Below are 23,027 nucleotides of genomic sequence, written 5' to 3'. Positions count from 1 at the left end.
TGATCTGGCTCTAGACCTGACAAGAAACTTTGCGAATCTAGTTTTCCGTCTATTCCACGACCCAATCTGCAAGAATAAAAGGGCCTCGGAGCCGTGGGGTTGAGATAGGCCACGCATCCCAAACCTTGTGCGATTTGGTGGAAATGTAAAGGGCTACGATTCCTGAGGATAGCAATTTTTCAATCCTTTGACTCAAATCTGACAAAGGATCCATGTAAGCACCATATAATGGAGGATTCTCTAGGCTAGCTCCCCGATATGAAAGGATATGGAACAAATCTTCATCGGAAGTGGGTAAATAGACTTGTTTGATTCTATGTGTATCCAAATCTGATAGTGCGGTAGCAAATATCAGATCCGGCGTGGCCTGAAAGGAGCCCTTCCTTTGATGTAAATTCTTGATAGCAAAGTTACCTTCTGGGCAGTAGGACGACGACCCTAACTTATGCCAGAAACTTTCAAAAACTATAGAGACCATCTCGATCATGGGTGAACACTTCGATCTCTTGGATTGCAAGTCTAATGATTGATAGCGGTGGCGAGACTGAACGCGGAAGGAAAAATCCTAACCATCTTCGCCTCCGAACTCAGAGCCAAAACAATTTATCAAATCATGCGTGCCATGTCATTGGTAATAAATCAACCCACTTTATTTCTTATATTCTTAAAAATTCCTTTACACCGGCAAAGGAGAGGGAGAGAAGGAAATCTGATCTACATAGGTGTAGATGAAATTTCCATTGAGGGATTAAATTTCATAGACCACTGAGTGAAAATTGACCTCTGTTACCTATGAAATAACGACCTAACTTATAAATCAGGGCTTGATCTATCTAGTTTTAAAAAAGAAATAGATAATACCCATTTCCATAGTAACAAATGTTCGAGTGTTCATGATTTTTCCAATTGACAAAAACCCAATCTACAATAGTTTCATAACTCGGCCACCACCCAGTAAACCTTCTCAATTATATTTTATCCTTCAGAGTTGCCACATTCCGTTTTACAAAGGAAGGAAACATTAGATCCAAATAGGGGGTTAATTCTGCCCCCTTCACAAATTTATTTGGAGCATTCATTGTGCATGCGGCAAAAACAACACCTACTTATTCCTTAAGGGTTGTCCACAAGCATTGGTTTGCAAGGGCAATCCATTGAACAAGAAATATTCTTAACACTTCAAGATCTAGAAAAGCAAACTTGAAAATAGAGGTGATGGCGATGACATAAGCTTGGATTTGACATAGTGACGACGACCTTATTCTCAGATTCTGCAATAGAGACAATTGGCTTTCCCTAAACCCACAAAGCGACCATGAGTAGGTCAAACATCCGCGAGTAGAGAGTCGAGAGGAGATTTCGAACGGGCGACGACGACTTCCACAAACGTAGACACAATTCCTTGGCAATGACTGCATATGAAGGCCTCTATTATGAAACCTGCGAACGAAGTGTTCAACAATAGCTAGGGAAATCCTAGCTACTGGGAGCTGGATGCAGTGGAGCTCCAGGCCATCTCTCTTTTTTGTACTTCCTCCAATGTTAGTACTGCAACATTGCCACCAACAGTGGGATAGACTATTATTAATAGGTCATATATCAATTAAATGCGAAACCCATGCTAATGGCCTTCTCAAAGGAAAACTTAAAAGGTCAATAATTGTAGTCATTGTTGGAGGTCTATTAGATATTGACAACAATGATGACCTAGTTGAAGAATTGGCTTTTTTTTTTTTGCATTTTGAGAAGCCCACACTTTGACGATGGGGAGTGACATGGCGAAGGAGAGATTGTTGTTCAGTAGTTTGAGATGCTTGTGGATAAGAGAGATTGTATCTCATTGGGGTTATGAGACATGCGTGTGGGGATTATCTTTTTATAATTCATGGGAGATTTAGGCTACGGAAATTCAATATCATATGTTTATGAGGGTTATGAAGCATTTCATGTGAAAATGGTGTTTAATGATGCTAAGAACTTGGATGCAGTTGGGGGACTATACTAAGTAGTAGCTTGAAGGAGGCGTATTAGATCAGGCACTCCTTTTAAAGAAGAAGCATTCAAAGAATATCTAATTTTGGTGTTTTTAGTTTTCAATAAATGTGTTTGCTTTCAATTGTGTTTTACCTTTGGTATTTTAAACCATGAGAGAAGGTGTTAGAATATAATCTTACATGCGCTGTAAAGTCACCTCAGTGACTTAAGCTATAAAAGTTAAGGTTTTTTATTATTATTAGCATTTAGGGTTTTGGACATATAAGACTTGTCAAATTTTATATAAGAGAGGGGAATCTTATTGTAATTGTGTGAAGTATTTTCCTAAATATAATATTGTGTTATGTGTGTATCTCTATCATAGCCGTATCTAGGGTTATGAGATTTAGCAATCTAGCTTCTTTGTGATAAATGTTGTGTTCATGGTATTTCATTGTGTGCCTTTTCTATTGTAGTTTAGTTCATAGTTGTAGTAGTTTTAATAATCCATATGGTGTGCTTTATTTATTTTTGTTAAATCACTAAGTACAAGAAAAATAGTGGCACAATAGAGCATAGGTTCTTTGTATTAACAATGAATTTAAGATTTCTTCTATTGAGTCGACCATTGGAACATCCAAGGCAATTTATAGTTCGTATTAGTATCATATCATGTTTTTTTTGAGCATTTGTGTGGCTTCAATGTAGTATATGCTTATTCAACCTAGGAAGTTTAAATTTTAGGGAGAGTTGCACCTTATGGATCTAGAGATCAATACAAAAAGTCTAAAGAAGAAGTGATGAGCCTATGATATGACAGATGAGCATATGGAAAGATTCATTGAGGAAGGGGAGTTGATATTTTACAAGGGTGGAAGGTCATGTAGTTGACATTTTCAGGATTATGGCCTTAATGATGGCCACTCCTGAGAGTAAGATTGGTCCCTTTTTGGAGCGTCCCGGCTCTCTTGAGAAATTACAGGATTAGGAGGAGGTGAGGAAATATTAAAATGAACAAAACCTTGAAAAAGGGAACTCTAATGGTGAATCCTTTAAGTTTTGAGTAGCTATCCAACATGGAAGTAAATGTCAATATCAAGGCCTATGAAGGCGAAGTAGACACAATTATGTTAAATCATATGTTGAAGTAGTGAAAGGTCTATATCTGTGTGCATAATCTACGAGCGATGTAGAAAATAACTTTTTCTAGATTAAAGCTAGAAGGTCATGCACAAACTTGGTGGGAGATACATTGAGACCCTTAGGCTAGTGGGAGACTCACCAAAACTAAGTAGGAGGGATTGAAAAGTTAATCAACCAACACCCCCCGCCGCCCTCCCACCCCAAGTCCTAGTTTTTATCCTATTTAGAGGATTAAAGGATTTAATGACACTAATATGAACAATCGCTAGGACAGAGCATATAAAACTTAGCAGCAACGGATGAGAGGGAGTTGTAGTGTTCGCAGCAGTATGGTAGTGTCAATAGTAGCACAAATGCAACATCAAAGTTGCGCAGTGGTTGGTGGGCAGCAGTAGCCAGACATCAGCAGCATGATAGGAGATGACACAAAGATAGAGTGTTGTGACAGGGTGTGCAGCACTAGAACACAGTCCTTGCTAAGAGGGAGTGTTAGTTTTTGTAGCATCGGGTGTGTTCTAGTCATGAAACTTGGTGGAGCTTACACTTTACTTTGGGCAATTCATCCTTTACATGCAAGCATTTTATATTCTTAACAAATTTTGATTCGTTTCCATTTACGTTGGTAAATTGTTTCTTGAGCACTTGAATACATGCTTCATTTTTATGCTACATTGTTATCTTGAATATTGGAGGAAATTTATTGTCATTGTCTATTTGAAACAAATTTTACTTTCAAGCAAATTACTTGTATCATTTTAATTCATTGATGAGACACATGCAACACCTGTAAGCTAATTTTATTCCTCCAATTGAAGTTATAATTGCAACTTATGTTGAACACTATTTCATTTTCAAGCATTGCAAATCAATCTTTTTGAAGCATTTGCATGTAGCATTATTTTATTTTGGGGAAAAAACTTGCATTTCATCTAGGCATTTTAGTATTGGAAGACCTTAAGTCTCATTAAAATTTTACCTTCAACATAAGTTGGTTGAAGCAGACATCTTAGGGATTTTCTACTCCTCTATTGACTCCTCACTATGAGATCCATATCTTTGGGCGAGGGTGAGGTCTGAGGATTGAAGAGTTAAATTTTAATCATGTTGTAGAGATAATTATTAAAATTAACCAAAAACACTTTCCATTACATTTACTTTACTTGTCTCTTGACGGTTTGAGTTTTCATATGCGAAGTCTGTTCCAAAAGCAAGTATTATAATCCTTTCAAACACGTGCTTTCTTTTCATTCTTCAAATCTAATTGAATATTGATGTCTCGGTTTAGCACTTCTTTTCTTTTATATTTCCAAGTTAATTACTAATTTTTGGGTTTTGGCAAGATATGTTTCACATGTTTTGATTTATAAAGAGTATTATCTTAAAAACATTTTGTATCTTACATATCTTGTGCTAACAATTTTTGTTTACATTTTAGGGTTACTTTGCTTTGTCTTTTGAGAACATTGCATTTTACTTTGAGCAAATATATCTTTAAATTATTGAGGAAATTCCTTATAAGGCACTGATTTTATGGTTTTTGTCATATTAATGATTGACATTGTTATTTCAAGTTGCTCACTTCATATTTTCTCATAAATATTTAAATGCAATCCATTTTCACTATAACACTCTCTTAGAAACTCACATCTTTTAACTTAACTTTTCATTAGGGACCACCCCCCTTAGCTAACCTAGGAGATAGCTCAAATGGAGAGAGTCGGGATTAGTGTGACAACCCCTTCTCTGAGTTCCCTACCACCAACCACGCCTTGTGGGGTTGAAGGCTTTTCTCACTAACTTGTAGGTAGGTGTAGGCGGCAGGGTCAACATTTTTGGCGCCGTTGCAGGGGACAAGTCTTCTTGTACCTGGGAAATATGACTAATTTTTGGTTTTTGCATGTTGGATTTTAGAGTTATATTCTTGTTCAAGTGGCAACTTCGCCTATTTCATTTTCTGCAAGGATTTCCGCTTGAAGTAAGCTTCTTGTAGATTTCTTGCTAATCTTGGATAGGAGCCTCTCTCTGGTATCCATTTGCTTTTTCAGGGTCAAGTGGGCATGACATCATGAATGATTTGTTTGCCCCTTGTGATTTTACTAACATTTCAGGCTATCCAAATTTCATTACGGATGAAGCCATTGAGGCTATTGAAGGGTTGCCTAGTTTTTAGGTAGCAATGCCATTAGCACTGAAACTCACCTTAGAAATTTCCACTTTTGTGTGAACAAATGGTGCCATGATATTAATTATGAGGATGTTAAAATGAGACTTTTCATCTTTTCATTAGATGGAAATGCAATGGATTAGTTCATAGAATTACCTGCTAACAATTTTGATTCTCTAGAATCAATCATTGATGCCTTTGAAGAAAAATATGGAGATGAAAGAAAGATCAGAGTGAAATCAAATGAGAATGATAAGGATCTCATCAAGGGGTTGACTCAAATGATTAAGAAAATTCAAGTCAACCAAGTTCAACTCATTAATACCATGGAGGTAAATCACGCACAAGCAATAAAAGCTATGGAAGTAAATCATTCTAATCAAATGGCCACTCTTCAAAATAGGTTGCTGACCATGGAAGAAAAACAAGCACAATTAATCAACACCATGGAAACAAATCATGCTAAGGAAATAAGTGTTATGAAGGCTAATCAGATCACTTTCAGAATAGGCTGAAGGAAATGGAAAGATTTCAGGTACAAAAATTCCAGCTTAGGACAAATGATGGATGGGAAAAGAACAAAGAAACAATTCATAAACCTCCCAATCCACTGAAGCAATCTTCATCTCATTATGAGGAGGTCATTTACTCCATTGAAAAATGGCTAATTGATGGAGACTTGGATAGCAAGGAAACTGAGGGGAATCAGGTTTATACTTATGAGATTGATCCATCACCCATGTCAGAGCAGAAGCAGAATGGACAAAGGCAGGTCAAAGAAGTCTTGGATACTTCAAATTTTCCATCAGAGCATCTTCAAGATCGGGCAGAAAGGTCTACTTTGATCACCTCAACATCAACATCACAATCTATTAAGAAGAAAAGAAAAAAGCGGAAAGGATTTGGTAAATCTGATGGCCATGTACAACACAGTGTTGGGATTGATCAAAGTCCTCAGATATCCATAATTAGATAGGGCACATCAGAAAAGCAGCCCATGGATCTGCCTGAAAGTAAGCAAGTTCTTAGCATGAACTTCATTGAGGACATCTGATGCCATGGGGCATCTTTTTGTATCATATTTCTAACCTTATCCCTTGTCATTTTATTTCATGAATAAATTGTCATTTATGCTTTTAGAATAAATCTCCATTTATGTACTTGATGATATTTTTGAATGGATACTGCTGATATATGTCTTTTGTCGGTGGATGCAGATTCCAGGTTCTTGCACACTATCATTTCATATCTAGCATGCATCCCCATATGGAGCCAAATGTTGATCATTGGAGTGGCCCTTGATGATTATATGAAGACTCCATGCCCAAGGATGATCCAAATGACACTTGTACCATCAGATATCATCAACCAACAAGAGTTTTTAAACTCTACTTCTATTTCTTATCATCTTTCTTGTACCCAGATTCCACACCCTGTGGGGAATTGTAATAAGTGATACTAGTAATGATGAGTTTTGAGTCTGTAACAGGTTTAAGATGTTGGGACTCAATCAACAAATGAGTACACCTTGGAGTGTTTTTTTTATCTGGTTAATTATCCCTTCTTATTTTGAAGACGGATAATTTTCTGGGTTTTTTCGCTCACTTTTTACCCCAAAGACGGGGTGACGGTTTGAAGGTTGAACCCATAACACATCTTAGTGTCTAGAGTTGATGTATATTACCATACTAGATCACACAAAAAATTTCGTGGAATTTGGTTAGGTCTAGGTAGTCATTTTTAAAATTTTTAGATTTTCCGCACTGCGGAAATTGCTAATAAAATTGTATTTGTAATGTAATAAGTGATGTCTAGAGAAGTTGTATGGGGTATGAGTAATGAAATTTGCATCTTTCACCGTCAACTTTCTACTATGACACTTTGAGGGGTTAAAAATGTGTTTTGAATTTTAAAACCTATGTTGCAGGAAACGTGGTATAGAGGTTCATTTCCGTACGAAAACGGGTACGAAACACGGAAACGCGTTTGGTACGGCCTTGAAACGCGTTTCCGGCCGTACTGCCACGTTTCCCGAAACGAAAACGTGGCGAGTACGATCGGAAACGCGTTTCAGGGCCGTACGACCCACGTTTCCTCATTGATTTGTGTTTTTTTAATTTGTTTTTTATTTACTTTTAGGGTATGTTAGTGACTTCTTGTTGCTTCTAGATGCGTGTCTAAAATTATAAAAGTGAATTTTTGCCCTAGTGTTGATATGCAGTTCATCAGGAAGTTTGAGGGATATGCAGTTCATGGTAATGTTAAATTCTTAAAGTAAAAGTGATATTCTCCTTTATTTTTCATTTTCATCCTTTTACTTAAATTTTTAACATTACCATGAAATGACTCAGGATGTTTGAGAGTGGTTTCGCCCTCATTGGATTTCATATGGAGAAAGTAGAATTTTAGATTTCACTCAAATCCAGTAGACTTATTTGTTTTTCAGGATTTCAGGATTGGAGGGATTGTAATGTTTCCATTGGATTTTATCATGTACTAGGGTATAGAACTTGTATTTAATCAAGAGAACCAAGCCCTCTATGCAGGGGAAACTCCCAATAATCAAGATCATGTAGGGCACTAGGGTATGAAACGTGTATTTAATCAAGAGCACTAAGTTCGTTCGACTATGTAGGAGGAGACTCCCAGTACAACAGTGGTCCTTCTAAAGAATGGGATGTGGATGCAAAAATCCCTGATTTGGATCTCTCTCTTGTAGCCTTATAGTCTTTATTGTACTTGCAGCCTCATATATTAATATAAATAAAGGTTGATTTTGAGATTTGGATATATAATAAAGGTTGCTTTTGGATATTCTGATATTTTTATTTTAATTATGTGATCATTCATGAGTAAATGTGATGTAAATTAAATCTTAATGTTTAAGTGTAATAGATTATAATGTATCATTTATGCTTTATGATTGCACACACACATATATATATATATATATATATTTAAATATTTTCAATATATATATATATATATTCGCGTTTCCCCGTTTCCAAAATTTGGGGAGGTCATGTTTCGTATCGCTTCCCGTTTCGGAAACTCGTACCCATTTCCCCGTTTCGTGCAACTTAGTTTAAAACCCACTCTTCCTAAGTTTAGTGGGAAATTTGACAATTAATTAAGCAAAAAATTAAATAAATGGAGAAAAATAAATATCCACACATGCTAAATGTTGTGGAAATGAGGTGGAAAATTATGGAGTTAAAGTGAAGTCCCAAGGTGAGGTGGACTCCTAAAATCAAGGAAATGACTATGTTCAAATAAAATTGAATTTTTGACATTAAATGAGAAAGCTTTAAATGAGAACGTTGCTTACTTGGAAATTCGAATTTGTGAAGTTAATGCACATTTGGGAGGATTTGGGAGAATATTTGGTGGAGATTTTTGTGGGAAATTGCCCCCACATGGGTTACCACACATATACATTTGTCATTGCATCATAAAAATTCGAATTTGACACATAAGGGAAGAAGAAAATGATGTCCACTTTGCCAGAATTTGAATTTTACACTTGACATTGGAGCTCCATTCAATAAATTCGAATTTCTCTTTGGGATTGTCACCTGATGCCACTTGTTTAATCACTTTTACATTGGGATTGGCTCCCATAGTTCTATATAATAGAGCCTTGAGCTCTCATTTGTATGATATTGTTACTAGCTATTGTGCTTGCGGAAGTGCTGTTGCGTTGTACACTTTAAAAAATATCCATAAAGATTTTGGGGTTTTACTCATGAGGTGTTCCTCTTTTGAGAGTGATGAATTGTTGATCATTGGTATAATTCCTTTTTACTCATGCTTTGATTTAATTTGTTTCCATATGTTCTTGTAGATTTGTTAATGTAGAGCTATCTTGCATTGATATTTGATTTAGAAGTATGCTCTAGGTATAGAATGCTCTAGTTGGTTTTAAATAAATCTCCAGAGTTTTTATTATTGTTTATTGCTAAATCTATATGAACTAATTCTTGATTGAAGTTTTGTAGAGGGAACATCTTGTTGGAATCACAAAATCAAGTGTGAGAGGAAGTCTTTGGAGAGACCAACCCACTCTTGATACATTCTTAAAGGAGCTCTCATTTGTTCTTTGAACTTTGATAGTCTTACTTTACGAAGTGGTTTTGCCGTGGTTGTGGCACATAGATTGTACACAAGCCGAATGCTTCTAAATTTAAATCTCTTTTAAAAAACATTGTACTTCATTTCTTTCATTTACTATCTAAGAGCTTGAAGATGGCTAAGCAAAGAGGAGAGTTTACTCTCACTCTTCAACTTAGCCTTTTGTAAATTATAATTGTATATATACATTTTATCTTGTTGATTTTTTCACTAATATTTAACTTATTTTGCAGTCATTGTTTGGATTGTTTGCTAACTCTTGTGTGGCAGATTTTGAAGAGAAACCTCTCGCAACATCTAACAAGTGTTTGTAGGACCTTTGGCAAATGTTGGGGGTTCAATTTCCAAGGATGTCGTGAGCCCCTTTGAGGCTTAGTTTGGCCAAGTCGAGTTCGCTAGAGAGTTGCCCATTTTCCTCTCTAAGCCGTGGGCATTTGGAGGAAACTCACACCTTGGTTCCCTTGCATAAGTTTTGTGAGATCTTGTCATTACTTTCTCAAGAAAGGAGCTCTAGTGTCCAAGTTTCAGGCAATTATTGTGAGGATTGTCCTTGAAGTTTAGTTGAGGACTTTGAAGGGCCCTCTTCTCATTGTAATATTAATAAAAGATCTAATTTGCTTGTGGGAGCTTGAAATTTCTCCCATGGTATCCTATCTCCCCATTTAGAGGGAGGCTTCTCTTGGGTGGATTGACATTTGCATGGTTTAAGATTTCATACTTCATTCACTTACATGCATGCTTTAATTGGGAATTAACAAAACCTCACTATCACATTTCATTAAGTTAAAATTTGTTAAAATTTCGTTTGAGCTTTGCATTCTCTATCTCATTGTTGCTTGAAGCTACAAGCTTACACTTTACTTTGGGCAATTCATTCTTTACATGTAAGCATTTTATATTGTTAACAAACTTTGATTCATTTCAATTTACCTTGGTAAATTGTTTCATGAGCACTTGAATACATGCTTCATTTTTATGCTACATTGTTATCTTGAATATTGGAGGAAATTTATTATCATTGTCTATTTGAAACAAATTTTACTTTCAAGCAAATTACTTGTATCATTTTAATTCATTGATGAGACACATGCAACACTTGTAAGCTAATTTTATTCCTCCAGATGAAGTTATGATTGCAACTTATGTTGAACAATATTTCATTTTCAAGCATTGCAAATCAATCTCTTTGAAGGATTTGCAAGTAGCATTATTTTATTTTGGGGAAAACCTTACATGTTTTCATCTAGGCATTTCAGTATTGGAAGACCTTAAGTCTCATTAAAATTTTATTTCCAACATAAGTTGGTTGAAGTAGACATTTTAGGGATCCTCTACTCCTCTATTGACTCCTCACCGTGAGATCCATATCTTTGGGCAAAGGTGAGGTCCGAGGATTGAAGAGTTAAATTGTAATAATGTTGTAGAGATAATTAATAAAATTAACCAAGAACACTTTCCATTACATTTACTTTACTTGTCTCTTGATGGTTTGAGTTTTTATATGCAAAGTCTATTCCAAAAACAAGTATTGTAATCATTTCAAACACGTGCTTTCTTTTCATTCTTCAAGTCTAATTGCATATTGATGTCTTGGTTTAGCACTTCCTTTCTTTTTTATTTCCAAGTTAATTACTAATTTTTGGGTTTTGGCAAGATATGTTTCACATGTTTTGATTTATAAAGAGTATTATCTCAAAAACATTTTGTATCTTACATATCTTGTGCTAACAATTTTTGTTTATATTTTAGGATTATTTTGCTTTGTCTTTTGAGAGCATTGCATTTTTCTTTGAGCAAATATATTTTAAATTGTTGAGGAAATTCCTTATAAGGCATTGGTTTTATTGTTTTTGTCATATTAAAGATTCGCATTGTTATTTCAAGTTGCTTACTTCATATTCGCTCATAAATCTTTAAATATAATCCATTTTCACTATAACACTCTCCTAGAAACTCACATCTTTTAACTTAACTTTTCATTAGGGACCAACCCCCTTAGCTAACCTAGGAGATAGCTCAAACGGAGAGAGTCGGAAATAGTGTGACAACCCGTTCTATGAGTTCTCTGCCACCAACCACGCCTTGTGGGGTTGAAGGCTTTTCTCACTAGCTTGTAGGCAGGTGTAGGCGGTAGGATCAACATTTTTGGCGCCGTTGCGGGGACAAGTCTTCTTGTACCTGGGAAATACGACTAATTTTTGGTTTTTGCATGTTGGATTTTAGAGTTAGGTTCTTGTTCAAGTGGCAACTCCACTTATTTAATTTTTTTGCAAGGATTTTTGCTTGAAGCAAGCTTCTTGTATATTTCTTGCTAATCTTGGATAGGAGCCTCTCTTTGGTATCCATTTGCTTTTTCAGGGTCAAGTGAGCATGAATCATGAATGATTTGTTTGCCCCTTGTGATTTTACTAGCATTTTAGGCTATCCAAATTTCATTCCGGATGAAGCCATTGAGGCTATTGAAGGGTTGCTTAGTTTTCTAGGTAACAATGCCATTAGTACTGAAACTCACCTTAGGAATTTCCACCTTTGTGTGAGCAAATGGTGCCATGATATTAATCTTGAGGATGTTAAAAGGAGACTTTTCATCTTTTCATTAGATGGAAATGCAATGGATTGGTTCGTAGAACTACCTGCTAACAATTTTTTGATTCTCTAGAATCAATCATATATGCCTTTGAAGAAAAATATGGAGATTAAAAAAAGATCAGAGCGAAAGCAAATGAGAATGATAAGGATCTCATCAAGGGGTTGACTCAAATAATTAAGGATATGCAACTCAACCAAGTTCAACTCATTAAGACCATGGAGGTAAATCATGCACAAGTAATAAAGGACATGGAAGTAAATCATTCTAATCAAATGGCCACTTCTCAAAATAGGTTGCCCACCATGGAAGAAAAACAAGTGCTATTAATCAACACCATGGAAACAAATCATGCCAAGGAAATAAGTGTTACGAAGGCTAATCAGATCACTTTTCAGAATAGGTTGGAGGAAATGGAAATATTAGAGGTACAAAAATTCCAGCTTAGAACATATGACGGATGGGAAAAGAACAAAGAAACAATTCATAAACCTCCCAATCCACTGAAGCAATCTTCATCTCATTATGAGGAGGTCATTTACTCCACTGAAAAATGGCTAATTGATGGAGACTTGGATAGCAAGGAAACTAAGGGGAATCAGGTTTATACTTATGAGATTGTTCCATCTCCCATGTTAGAGCAGAAGCATAATGGACAAAGGCAGGTCAAAGAAGTCTTGGATACTTCAAATTTTCCATTAAAGCATGTTCAAGATCATGCAGAAAGGTTTACTTTGATCACTTCAACATCAACATCACAATCTATTAAGAAGAAAAGAAAAATGTGGAAAGGATTTGGTAAATCTGATGGCCATGTACAACACAGTATTGGGATTGATCAAAGTCCTTAGATATTCAGAATTGGACATGGCACATCGACATAGCCCATGGATTTGCTTGAAAGTAAGCAGGTTCTCAGCATGAACTTCATTGAGGACATATGATACCATGGGGCATCTTTTTGTATCATATTTCTAACCTTATCCCTTGTCATTTTATTTCATGAATAAACTGTCATTTATGCTTTTAGAATAAATCTCCATTTCTGTACTTTATGTTATTTTTGAATGGATACTGCTGATATATGTCTTTTGTTGGTGGATGCAGATTCCAAGTTCTTGCACACTATCATTTCATATCTAGCATGCATCCCCATATGGAGCCAAATGTTGACCATTGGAGTGGTCCCTGGTGATTATATGAAGACTCCATGCCCAAGGATGATCCAAAGGACACTTGTACCATCAGATATCATCAACCAACAAAAGTTTTTAAACTCTATTTCTATTTTTCATCATCTTTCTTGTACCCAGATTCCACACCCTGTGGGGAATTGTAATAAGTGATACTAGTAATGATGATATTTGAGTCTGTAACAGGCCTATGATGTTGGGACTTGATCAGCAAACGAGTACACTTTGGAGTGTTTTTTTATCTGGTTAATTATCCCTTCTTTTTTAGAGGCGGATAATTTTATGGGTTTTTTCACTCATTTTTTACCCCAAAGCCGGGATGATAGTTTGAAGATTGAGCCCCTGACACATATTAGTGTCTAGAGTCGATGTATATTACCATACTAGATCACACAAAATTTTTTGTGGAATTTGGTTAGGTCTAGGTAGTCATTTTTAAAATTTTTAGATTTTCTACACTGCGGAAATTGCTAATAAAATTGTATTTGTAGTGTAATAGGTGATGTCTAGAGAAGTTTTAGGGGGTATGAATAATGAAATTTGCACCTCAATTTGGGTTGCTCAATTGAGTGGTTGCAATGGTTCAATGGTTTCAACGTTCTTGTCTTGCTTATTGTTGAAGTGTACGTTGACAAATGAAACAATATCTAACATATGCATTTGATGGGGCTTGCAATCATCAAGAGGTGCAATGTGTAATATATGAGGAATCTCCAATGAAATCAGTGGTTTGTAAATGTTGCTAGTCAAATTATTTTACTGCATTTGAAGGTATGTGGTAATGCTTGGTAACGATGGCAGTGAGTAGGGAAGTTTTATTCTTATCTAATATTGGAGCTATATACCATTTGTCACTGGAATATTATGGAGAAATTCTTGTATAAACTTACTGTAGACAACATTGGCAATTAGTTAGATACTTCAAACCAAGCACATTATTAAATCTCCATTACCTTACCTTCCCTTAAGAAAGCCATTGAGGATAGCCTTGTAGTGGATGTAATGCACAGTGTGTGAAGCATTACAGAGTGACTTTAAGAACTCCAAAAACTCTGTGGGAGCATACACTTACCAATTGCTTATGAGAAGGATGACCTTAAATAGAATTAAAGTTCCATTTTACCTAGGTTGAGTTTTACACATTTAGAGAGTAGGCCAACAAACATTATCTATTTAGATGAGCAATGCCTTGAATTGGAAGTTTGAGTCAACTTTGTGTTGATCTCCACCGGACTTGTTGAGGTTGCCTTTCAGAATACATGCTGTATGTGAGGTAATTGGTTTGGAAACCAAGCAATGTAAACAAAATCCTCTTTTCATGTCTACTAGAGAATGGTGAAGAAGTGGTCAGTCAGAACTTCATCATGATCCTAAGCCTTGAAGCCGATAACTTAAACACAAAGACTTGATTGGCATGCTAGACAACATGTTATACAGAGTTCTCAATGACAGAGTACCGTCATTGGTTGACCTAATGAGAATAGAGAATTATCGTTGTGTTGTCATTTGTTTTTTGTGTGTGCAGGTTACACAGATAAAGGAGTCAGATTATTCTTTTTCAGAGTAGAGGCCTAGTAGCATTATGGAAGGCAGAATCTAGTGTTTCTTACAAATTACACCCAAGACCAGGCCTAGTAGCCTTCAGAAGACAATGGTCTTTATAAAATATTGAAAAGAGGGCTGAGAAGAAACATCTGCTCTATATTTGTGTTGGTGAAGTGAGTGGGCTATAAGTCCCTCGTTTGTGGATCAATGTTTTTGCTAGGGAAGATCAGGACGACCAGAAGGGGACAACAAGTACTTTGGTAGTTGGGGTTGAAAGGCAAAATGTAACTCCAAGGAGATAGTCGAGGAACTATTTCCTCATCTCCTTCATTATCGAGACTTTTGAATCTTGTAGACCAATATCCTCCCAAAATGATAAGGTATGATTTGAAATGGATCAATTGCATTTCTTTTCCTTCTAGAGTTATTTTATGGAGTGGGATATTTAGATTCGTGAACTTGTAGGGGCCATTTTGGAACAGACCATAAATTTATGAATTTTGGGTTTGGAGCTTTCACAACTTGTTTTGGGCCTTTCTAAGCATTTTTTGGGTCAAAATTGATGGGAGATAGACTATTATTTTCTTGGCCATAGAGCTAGTTTAGAGCTTTATAGAGCTTTATTACTTTGAAGAAACGAATTGATTCGGGTAGATGTTGGTGGCCACCCGCCTATCCCACTTGGACCCACAAAACTGTATCTTTTAGTTTCCTTAATTGTAGCACAATTTACTATTTTTGGTAGTTTTCTGGGTCTTGAACTTTTGGAGCCGTTTTGAGGCACTAAATGACATTTTTTGGGAAAACGGGGGCCAATATGGGCCATAGATGAATGTTGCCCATTCGAAAGTTGTAGTCCTCGGATAGATCTTTCTAACAAGGTATTGTGCACATCAAAGGGAGATCGTATGCCAAAGTTACGACCCCGGGAAATTGAAGTACCAATTTACCCAAAATGGGGCCCATAGTTTGGCGCTTCATCTCCTAGGGTTAGGTTGTTGTATGTTTAGGGTTTTCCATTGTTTCTCAACAATAAATAGGCCTTCGAGCCTCATTGTAACACAGTTCAGAGGCATGTAGCCGCCAAATCTCTTCTCAGAGATAAACTACCATCGCCCTAGCTAGTTTATTTCCATTTCTGCTTGTAAGCATATTTTCAGTATTTGATATTAATAAACTGAAGTATTATTCTGTTGCATCTCTGTATTTACGGTTATATCTGTCATTTGTTGTGTTCCTGTATAAATCTGGATCAGTGGTATCAAAGCGGTCTGCTCTTTCTCTATTTTTCTTTGCATGTCCCCAACGAGGTCGGGATATAAGGAGTTGGGGCTTGAACTGGTCAAACCTTTGCAAGACCAGCCTCGCAAATCTTGACGACCTCCCATGGCAGATAAAAAGAAAGACGAGGGGGCAGGAGATCATATCAAAATCTTGCTGGAAGAAGCCCTTGAGCGACAAAGGAATGTGATGATGGACGACTTTGCCCAGATCCTTCAACGACTACCTAGGGGCGACGCATCTACTTCCAGTAGCTACTCTGGAAGCGCCACACCCTTTAAGGTACAAGTTAACTTTAACATTCCCATATTTGAGGGTAAGATAGATGTAAAAGCTGTAGATAAATGGTTAAATTTGCTAGAAGGATATTTTTTCGTTCATGATTTTTCCAATCGGGAAAAGATTACTTTCGCTCTTCTTAAAGCCACCCCCCACGTCAAGGACTAGTGGGAAACCTACTGCGAGTAGAAGGATGAAAGTACGACCTCACTGTTTTCAGACGCACCCACTTGGAATTCATTTTGGGATGCCATCAAGGAGCAATACTACCTTGTCGGAAGCTATGAGGATAAATACATAAAGTGGACCACGCTGTGGCAGGGAAGGGACCAAGACGTGCCAGAGTTTACCAATATTTTTCATAACCTTTGCACAAAGTTGGGTATGAAGGATTCTGAGCGGCATTTGGTACTCAAATACCGCGACTGTCTACAAAGGTACATCCATGATGAAATGGAGTTCCTGGACATCTCTTCGCTCGACATGGCATACTGATACGCTATGAAGATCGAGCAGAAATTTAAACAGAAGAAGCGAGACTTTGGATCTGCGAATCTGAAGCAAGGGAAGGGTTTCCCCAAACCGCAGAACCAAAGACAAAGTCAAGACAGTGTGACCCAAGACAACCTGTCGAAGCCACAAGAAAATAACAACACCACGAAGTCAAAGAAGGACACAGGAAAGTGGTGTGAGTTCCATAAGAGCCCCACTCATAACACAAGTGAGTGTCGAGCCAGGTAGTCGTTGGTGGCTGAGTTGAAGGCTTCAGAATCAAATGCATTTTCTGACCCTGAGTCAGAACCCGACAAGAGGAATGACAAAGGTAATCAGATCATTGATGCGGAGTCTTGTGCCACTGTTGCCACCGCCAAGATCCAGAAGAATGAGCTCGAAGATCTAGAGGAGGGGGAACGTCTTTTCCACTCACAAATGTGGGTGAAGGGTTTGCCGCTGCAATTCATTGTTGACAGTGGCAGCCAAAAGAACCTCAGTTCAACAGAGGTCGTGAAGCGGCTGGGCCTACTGACCATACCATCGGGTGGCTTCACCAAGGACGAGATCTCCGAGTCCGCCAACAGTGTCGCCTTCCCTACAACATCAAGCCCTTCACAGATGAAGTATTGTGTGATGTTGCACCTCTTGATGTTTGTGATGTATTATTAGGCCAACCATACTTGTGGAAGCGACATGCTGTGTATGAGTCAAGGCCTCGCGCTGTTATTATTTCTTTGGGTAATTCATTATACAGGATACGGAGGTAGCCCCACTTACCGCCACCTCTTTGATCTCTACTAAGAAATGCAGTAAGATCATCTCCTAGACTAGGAAATTCATTTTCTTTCTGGTTCGCTCTCAAAGTAAGGGGACGATCATAGCCACATCCATGGCCCCCGAGAAGGGTTCCTCCATGCAACAGAAGCAGGTGGATACGGTCATGAAATAACACAGGGACATCTGCTCCTCACCTACAGGGGTATCGTTGCGCTGTCAGGTTAAGCATTCGTCCGATCTGACTCCTGGAGCACCTCTACCCAATGGGCTGATATATTGCCGCTCCATTCTGGAAAATGCCAAGTACAAGCAGCGACATGATCAACATCGGGTGCCACACAAGTTTCAAGCGGGCGACAAAGCTTGGTTGCATCTACAGAAAGAACGCCTTACAAGAGCCCATTGGAAGCTCAAACCACTCCGATATGGTTTTTACACCATTACCAAGGCTGTGGGAAACAATGCTTTGGAGCACAACATTCCCCCATTCCTTGGTTTGCACCGAGTGTTCAATGTGGACCACCCTCGACCATGCTTCCCAGCATTACTGGACACATCAGAGATTGCAGAACAGCTCACCAGGGTCTAAGTTTAGCAGAAGTTTCCCCATCTCATGGAGGCACTCAACGCAATGGGGACCATTGCTTCCTAAGGGAGGAGGAATGATCTGGGTGGATGTTGGTGGTCACCCGCCTATCCCACTTGGACCCCCACAACTGTCTCTTTCAGTTTTTCAGTTTCCTTAATTGTTGCACAATTTACTATTTTTGGTAGTTTTTCGGGTCCTGAACTTCCGGAGCCGTTTTGAGGCCCTAAACAACGTTTTTTGGGAAAACGGGGGCCAACATGGGTCATTGACCAATGTTGGCCATTCGAAAGTTGTAGTCTTCGGATAGATCTTTCTGACGAGGTGTCGTGTGCATCAAACAAAGATCGTATGCCAAAGTTACGACCCTGAGAAGTTGATGTACCAATTTACTCAAACGGGGCCCATAGTTTGGCGCTTCATCTCCTAGGGTTAGGTTTTTGGATATTTAGGGTTTTCCATTGTTTCTCAACAATAAATAGGCTTTTGAGCCTCATTGTAACATAGTTCAGAGGCATGTAGCTGCCACATCTCTTCTTAGAGGAAAGCTACCATCGCCCTAGCTAGTTTATTTCCATTTCTGCTTGTAAGCATATTTTCAGTATTTGATATTTATAAACTGAATTATTATTTCTTTTGCATCTCTGTATTTATGGTTATATTTGTCATTTGTTGCGTTCCTATTTAAATCCAGATCACGAAGTTAGCATGCTAAAGTTACATTCTCAATAGGTAGATGGTTACTCTATCGACTTCAACACCATTTAAAAGCCATGTTAGTCTTGCACCACCTGCGGAGTTAGCAATAGATTGCTTTCCAAAAAGACCCTAGAAGCACCAGGAGAGCCAAGAACCCTAATACTAACAACTAAGAAAGGGTGATAAACCCTAGCCTAAAGTGGGAAATGGTTTAACTCCTTTTGTAGCAATTTAATATTTTTCATCACAAAGCAGTGGTGAAGAGTAGTTAAGATAATTTTATTGATGTCCAATGAATGACCTCAAAATGTAGGTCAGTGGGACTAAAAAAATACATCTAGTGTAAGGACAAAGGGGGAGTGCAAAGTTAACTCCTATATCAATAAGTTATAATGTCATAAGAAGATAAAGATAAGGATCTAAATATCGAGCTAAAGGAAATTATAAGAGAAGGCAAGAGAAATGCTAAAAATTGAAACTAGGCATAGTGCAAAAGATAGAATGTCAAGGCATGCCAAAGCTTGCTTTTGAGGTTGAGTGAGGGGACAGAGAGATAGGCTCCTCATTAAAGTCATCAATCACTGTGAAGGGGGTGATGTACTAGTGGATGATGTCAGCAGGGGAGTGACTAGGGCTGAGGAGGTCTGGTTGCACAATCCTGGGGGAACACAAGAGTGAGGAAGCCCAAGTCTTCTAATATCCAAGGTCACGAGGAAGAACCTTCATACAGAAGATTGACTGCTAAACTGAACTTGGAGATTAGTGTTTTGAATGGGAGGGAGCTGCCTGACTCTAGGTTGAGTAATAGCGACTTTCAGTGATTGTGGAAGACCATAAGGTCTCATAGCTCCATAGTGGGCTTGGTGATCTTTGTATATTACATTGTAATCTCTGATTTTAAGAAGAAAGACACAGTCCTTCATTTTGCTGGAGTTTTAACTTCTTACACAAACTGGGTTTCTCCAGGGAAAATATTGTGTTCATGGTATTCCTTTGTCTTTTGTACTGTAGTTTTGTTCTTATTTCATAGTGGTTAGGCCCTAAATGATGTTTTCCATGTCTCTTGTTTGAAGAAGAAGTTAGTTCCTATGATGTCAATTCAGTCAGGATTCAGAATTACTACTCGCGGACAAAGAAGGGAGACTTGTGCTCGATCTGGAAGGAATTCTTGAAGTCAGTTCCAAATTTTGTGTGCCAAAATCATTTATGAATATCCTGTTCCATAGCAAACTCTCCCTAAAGAAGAAACACGTTGGGAAAGCAAAGAATATAATATTGGGGTCCATCTTTGCCAGTGCTTCAAGGTTGAAGCATTTCAGAAGAGGATGTATTGTATATGGATAACATTTATTAATGGTTTCAGTCTATAGGCTAGTCAATCCAACATTATATGATAAAATACTTTGTCATGTCATGTCGACGATAGAACATAAAGCTACTTTTTAATAAAGTACAATCTAAAAAATGTCAAGGCATAGTAATAGATAAGTCATTAGATAATTACTTATGAAGAGTCGGCTCTTTATATGAAAGGTCACGTGACTTGTGACATGTTGTATAAATAAAGGACTAACCAATTTATTATTCATCTATTTCTCATCTTTTTTTTTGTTTTATGAAAATTACAAAAAATATTTACATAAGGCTAACAAAATGAAGGAGAGTATATCCATTCATCTTTTACTATATTATATTTTTCATCCTTAAGGAATAGATCTGCTTCTTTTACCTTTCATACTTTTTTCCAGGCGAGTCCCAAGATGATATTTTCATTAAGTCACATGTGAAAGAAAGTCGAGCTCTTTGAATATATTTAATTAAAGCCGTTGGCTTCTTCCACTGTTCCACACTTCCTTTAAATAAAGAACTTTCAAAACCACTCTAATACATGACTGCCCTATGATTCATGTTATTTAATCTATGGAAACAATGTAATTAATGAGAACAATGGACATAATTTTTTATCAAGATCATCAAACTTGGACTTGGGAATAACTTAGCAAGACGGCCATGCCGGAGTGTCTCAGAAACTCAGAAAATTTAGCACTATACTTTGGAATAAGCTGGCCAATAACACTGGAATAACTTGGCACCAGACATGGTAGTCACATGAAATTCTGCAGGTTAGCTGACTTTGCACCACACTACGACTGAAATTGTCAGGTCAACCTACTTATCAGACTCATTAGTTTATCAGGTTGACTCATAGGGCATTAAAACCTTTGTTTTTATGATAGAGCCATTGCTTTGCGTACTAACAACTTGAAGTAAGTTAGAAAAACAGGCTTAAAGAGATGATAGTCAAGCACTTGCTATTAAGTTAGAAAACAGGCTTAAAGAGATGTTAGTCAAGCACTTGCTATTGGCCAAGAGAGATGGCAACCATTGGATTACAGCTAAGAGAGACCCATATTTAGTTCTTGCTGAGGTTTACGTCTTTCTACTCACTGCTTTTATTTTACTTTTATTTCTATTGGCAATTATGAGTTGTGTTGGCACTCCCACATCACTACTGTGGCTTCTTGTACTTTCTAGTTCCAGTGACCTATTTTGGTCAGTTGTGGACAGAAACAAAATTATAAAATCTTATACTATCTCACTTGTCTAGAATACTTAACGGTTTGTGATTGCTGACAGAAAGATATCTCCTTATGAGCATCATGAATTCATTGTATGGCAAGCAGAACACTGTTGTCTAATAAATGTGGTTGTAGGTATTATAAATCCTATCCTTAAATTCTTCCTTGAGTGCATGAATTTGTAACTGATAAGAGCATGCCACATGGTTAAGGGTCTAGTGTTCAAGGAATCACTTTAACATGGCATTGTCTTAGCCTTAACTGATGTGATAAAGTACAAATATCAAAATCAACATAGGTATCCACAAGTAATGGCTGGAAATATCTAAGAAGTTTGTATGTAACAACATATATAAACTGTCCTGTATATGTTAATTGATTCAATGGAACTCTTGAAAATTGCTATTAAAATAGTAGTCTGGGATATTATTCTGATATTAACCCATTGCCTGACTCTGTCTCTTTGCTTCTACAGAACAGGAAAAGGAAGATATGAAAAAGAAGGTGTCAAAATTGTCTGACGCCATGAATGAATTTAAGAATGTTAGTACTCAACTGAAATCTGCAGATGGATGTGAAGATTTCCGAGATATATTTGATGCAAATGAACGTTCTAAGCGGTGGAAATTAAAGAGTTCTTATGAAGATGCAGGCCTTAGATACAAGGATGATGAGACACTTGCCTATGTAGCAACTCGAATGCCCGCTGTGTATTGTGCTGCCCATCGAGTCCTGAGAGAGGTTTTCTTTCTTGCTTTTTAGTAGCACTATTTATTACTAATAAAGTAAAGCTCACTTTAAGGCTTTTACAGTGAATATAAAATTAAAAAATCTCTGTAACTTATGTTTGATGGGAGAAGTGTGAAATGTGTTTATTTCTAAATTTAAATACTGCCATTGGAGGCCACTGGCCGACCTTCCAATTATTTCTGCCAATACGGCTTTGATACTATGATTTGGATTTGTCCCTACCTTCCATACCTAGTCCTTTTTGTCAATGTCATTTTAAATATAAGGTGAAGTAATATTCATATCTATTATAACATATTTGTAATGGGGTCTTTAGATCTAGCTATTAGGTATCTTAGTTCTGATTCCCAGGTGTAATATCAAAAGATTAATAGTCCCTAATGTTAGTAGTCCCTAATGTTAGTCATGGCCCTGTACCACTTGTATTTGTTGTGTTTGTTAGGAAAAATCTTAAGTATTGTCTAAAGGTGTAGTAAAAGAATGATGTTAGTCATGGCCTTGTACCACTTCATATTTGCTATGTTTGTTGGGAAAAATATTATATATTGTCTAAGGGCATCCTGCTCTAACATCCCTCTACATGAAATTGAGATTCTTATTTGGAAGGTTTCATGCTCTTAAGGTGAAGCTTCATTTTGTATAATGCATGTCTCATGGTTAATGTGATGCTCTGGTCTTCACATCTCTTGGTTTTACCTTTCATGTCTTCATATCATGCTGCTAATTTGGCTTTTTATTAAGGTATTATGCTCCTTTATTTATATTGATATGATCTCTGGCATCTCGAACACTTGATTTGATACTAATTTCTTGCAAATTATTTTTTTGTCATTAAACCATATTA

The 23,027-nt window shown here is 37.2% G+C and overlaps 1 protein-coding gene across 2 annotated transcripts in view; it reads left to right on the top strand.

Annotated features, from left to right (window-relative positions):
- LOC149260346 (rsm22-cox11 tandem fusion protein 2, mitochondrial-like) overlaps nucleotides 1-23,027 on the top strand; it is a 561,260-nt gene that overhangs the window by 34,310 nt on the left and 503,923 nt on the right. For both annotated transcript variants that reach the window (XM_089420322.1, XM_089420323.1), the window contains exon 3: nucleotides 21,909-22,174. In XM_089420322.1, the coding sequence (XP_089276448.1) occupies nucleotides 21,909-22,174 (266 nt within the window). The remainder of the gene's footprint in view (nucleotides 1-21,908; nucleotides 22,175-23,027) is intronic.

This window comes from Pinus tabuliformis, chromosome 6 (assembly GCF_031772625.1).
Source record: "Pinus tabuliformis cultivar Carrire ecotype Pingquan chromosome 6, CPIR1, whole genome shotgun sequence".
Classification (NCBI taxonomy): domain Eukaryota; kingdom Viridiplantae; phylum Streptophyta; class Pinopsida; order Pinales; family Pinaceae; genus Pinus; species Pinus tabuliformis.
Note: the sequence above shows the minus strand (reverse complement) of the source record. Positions and strands in the feature narration are given on the sequence as shown.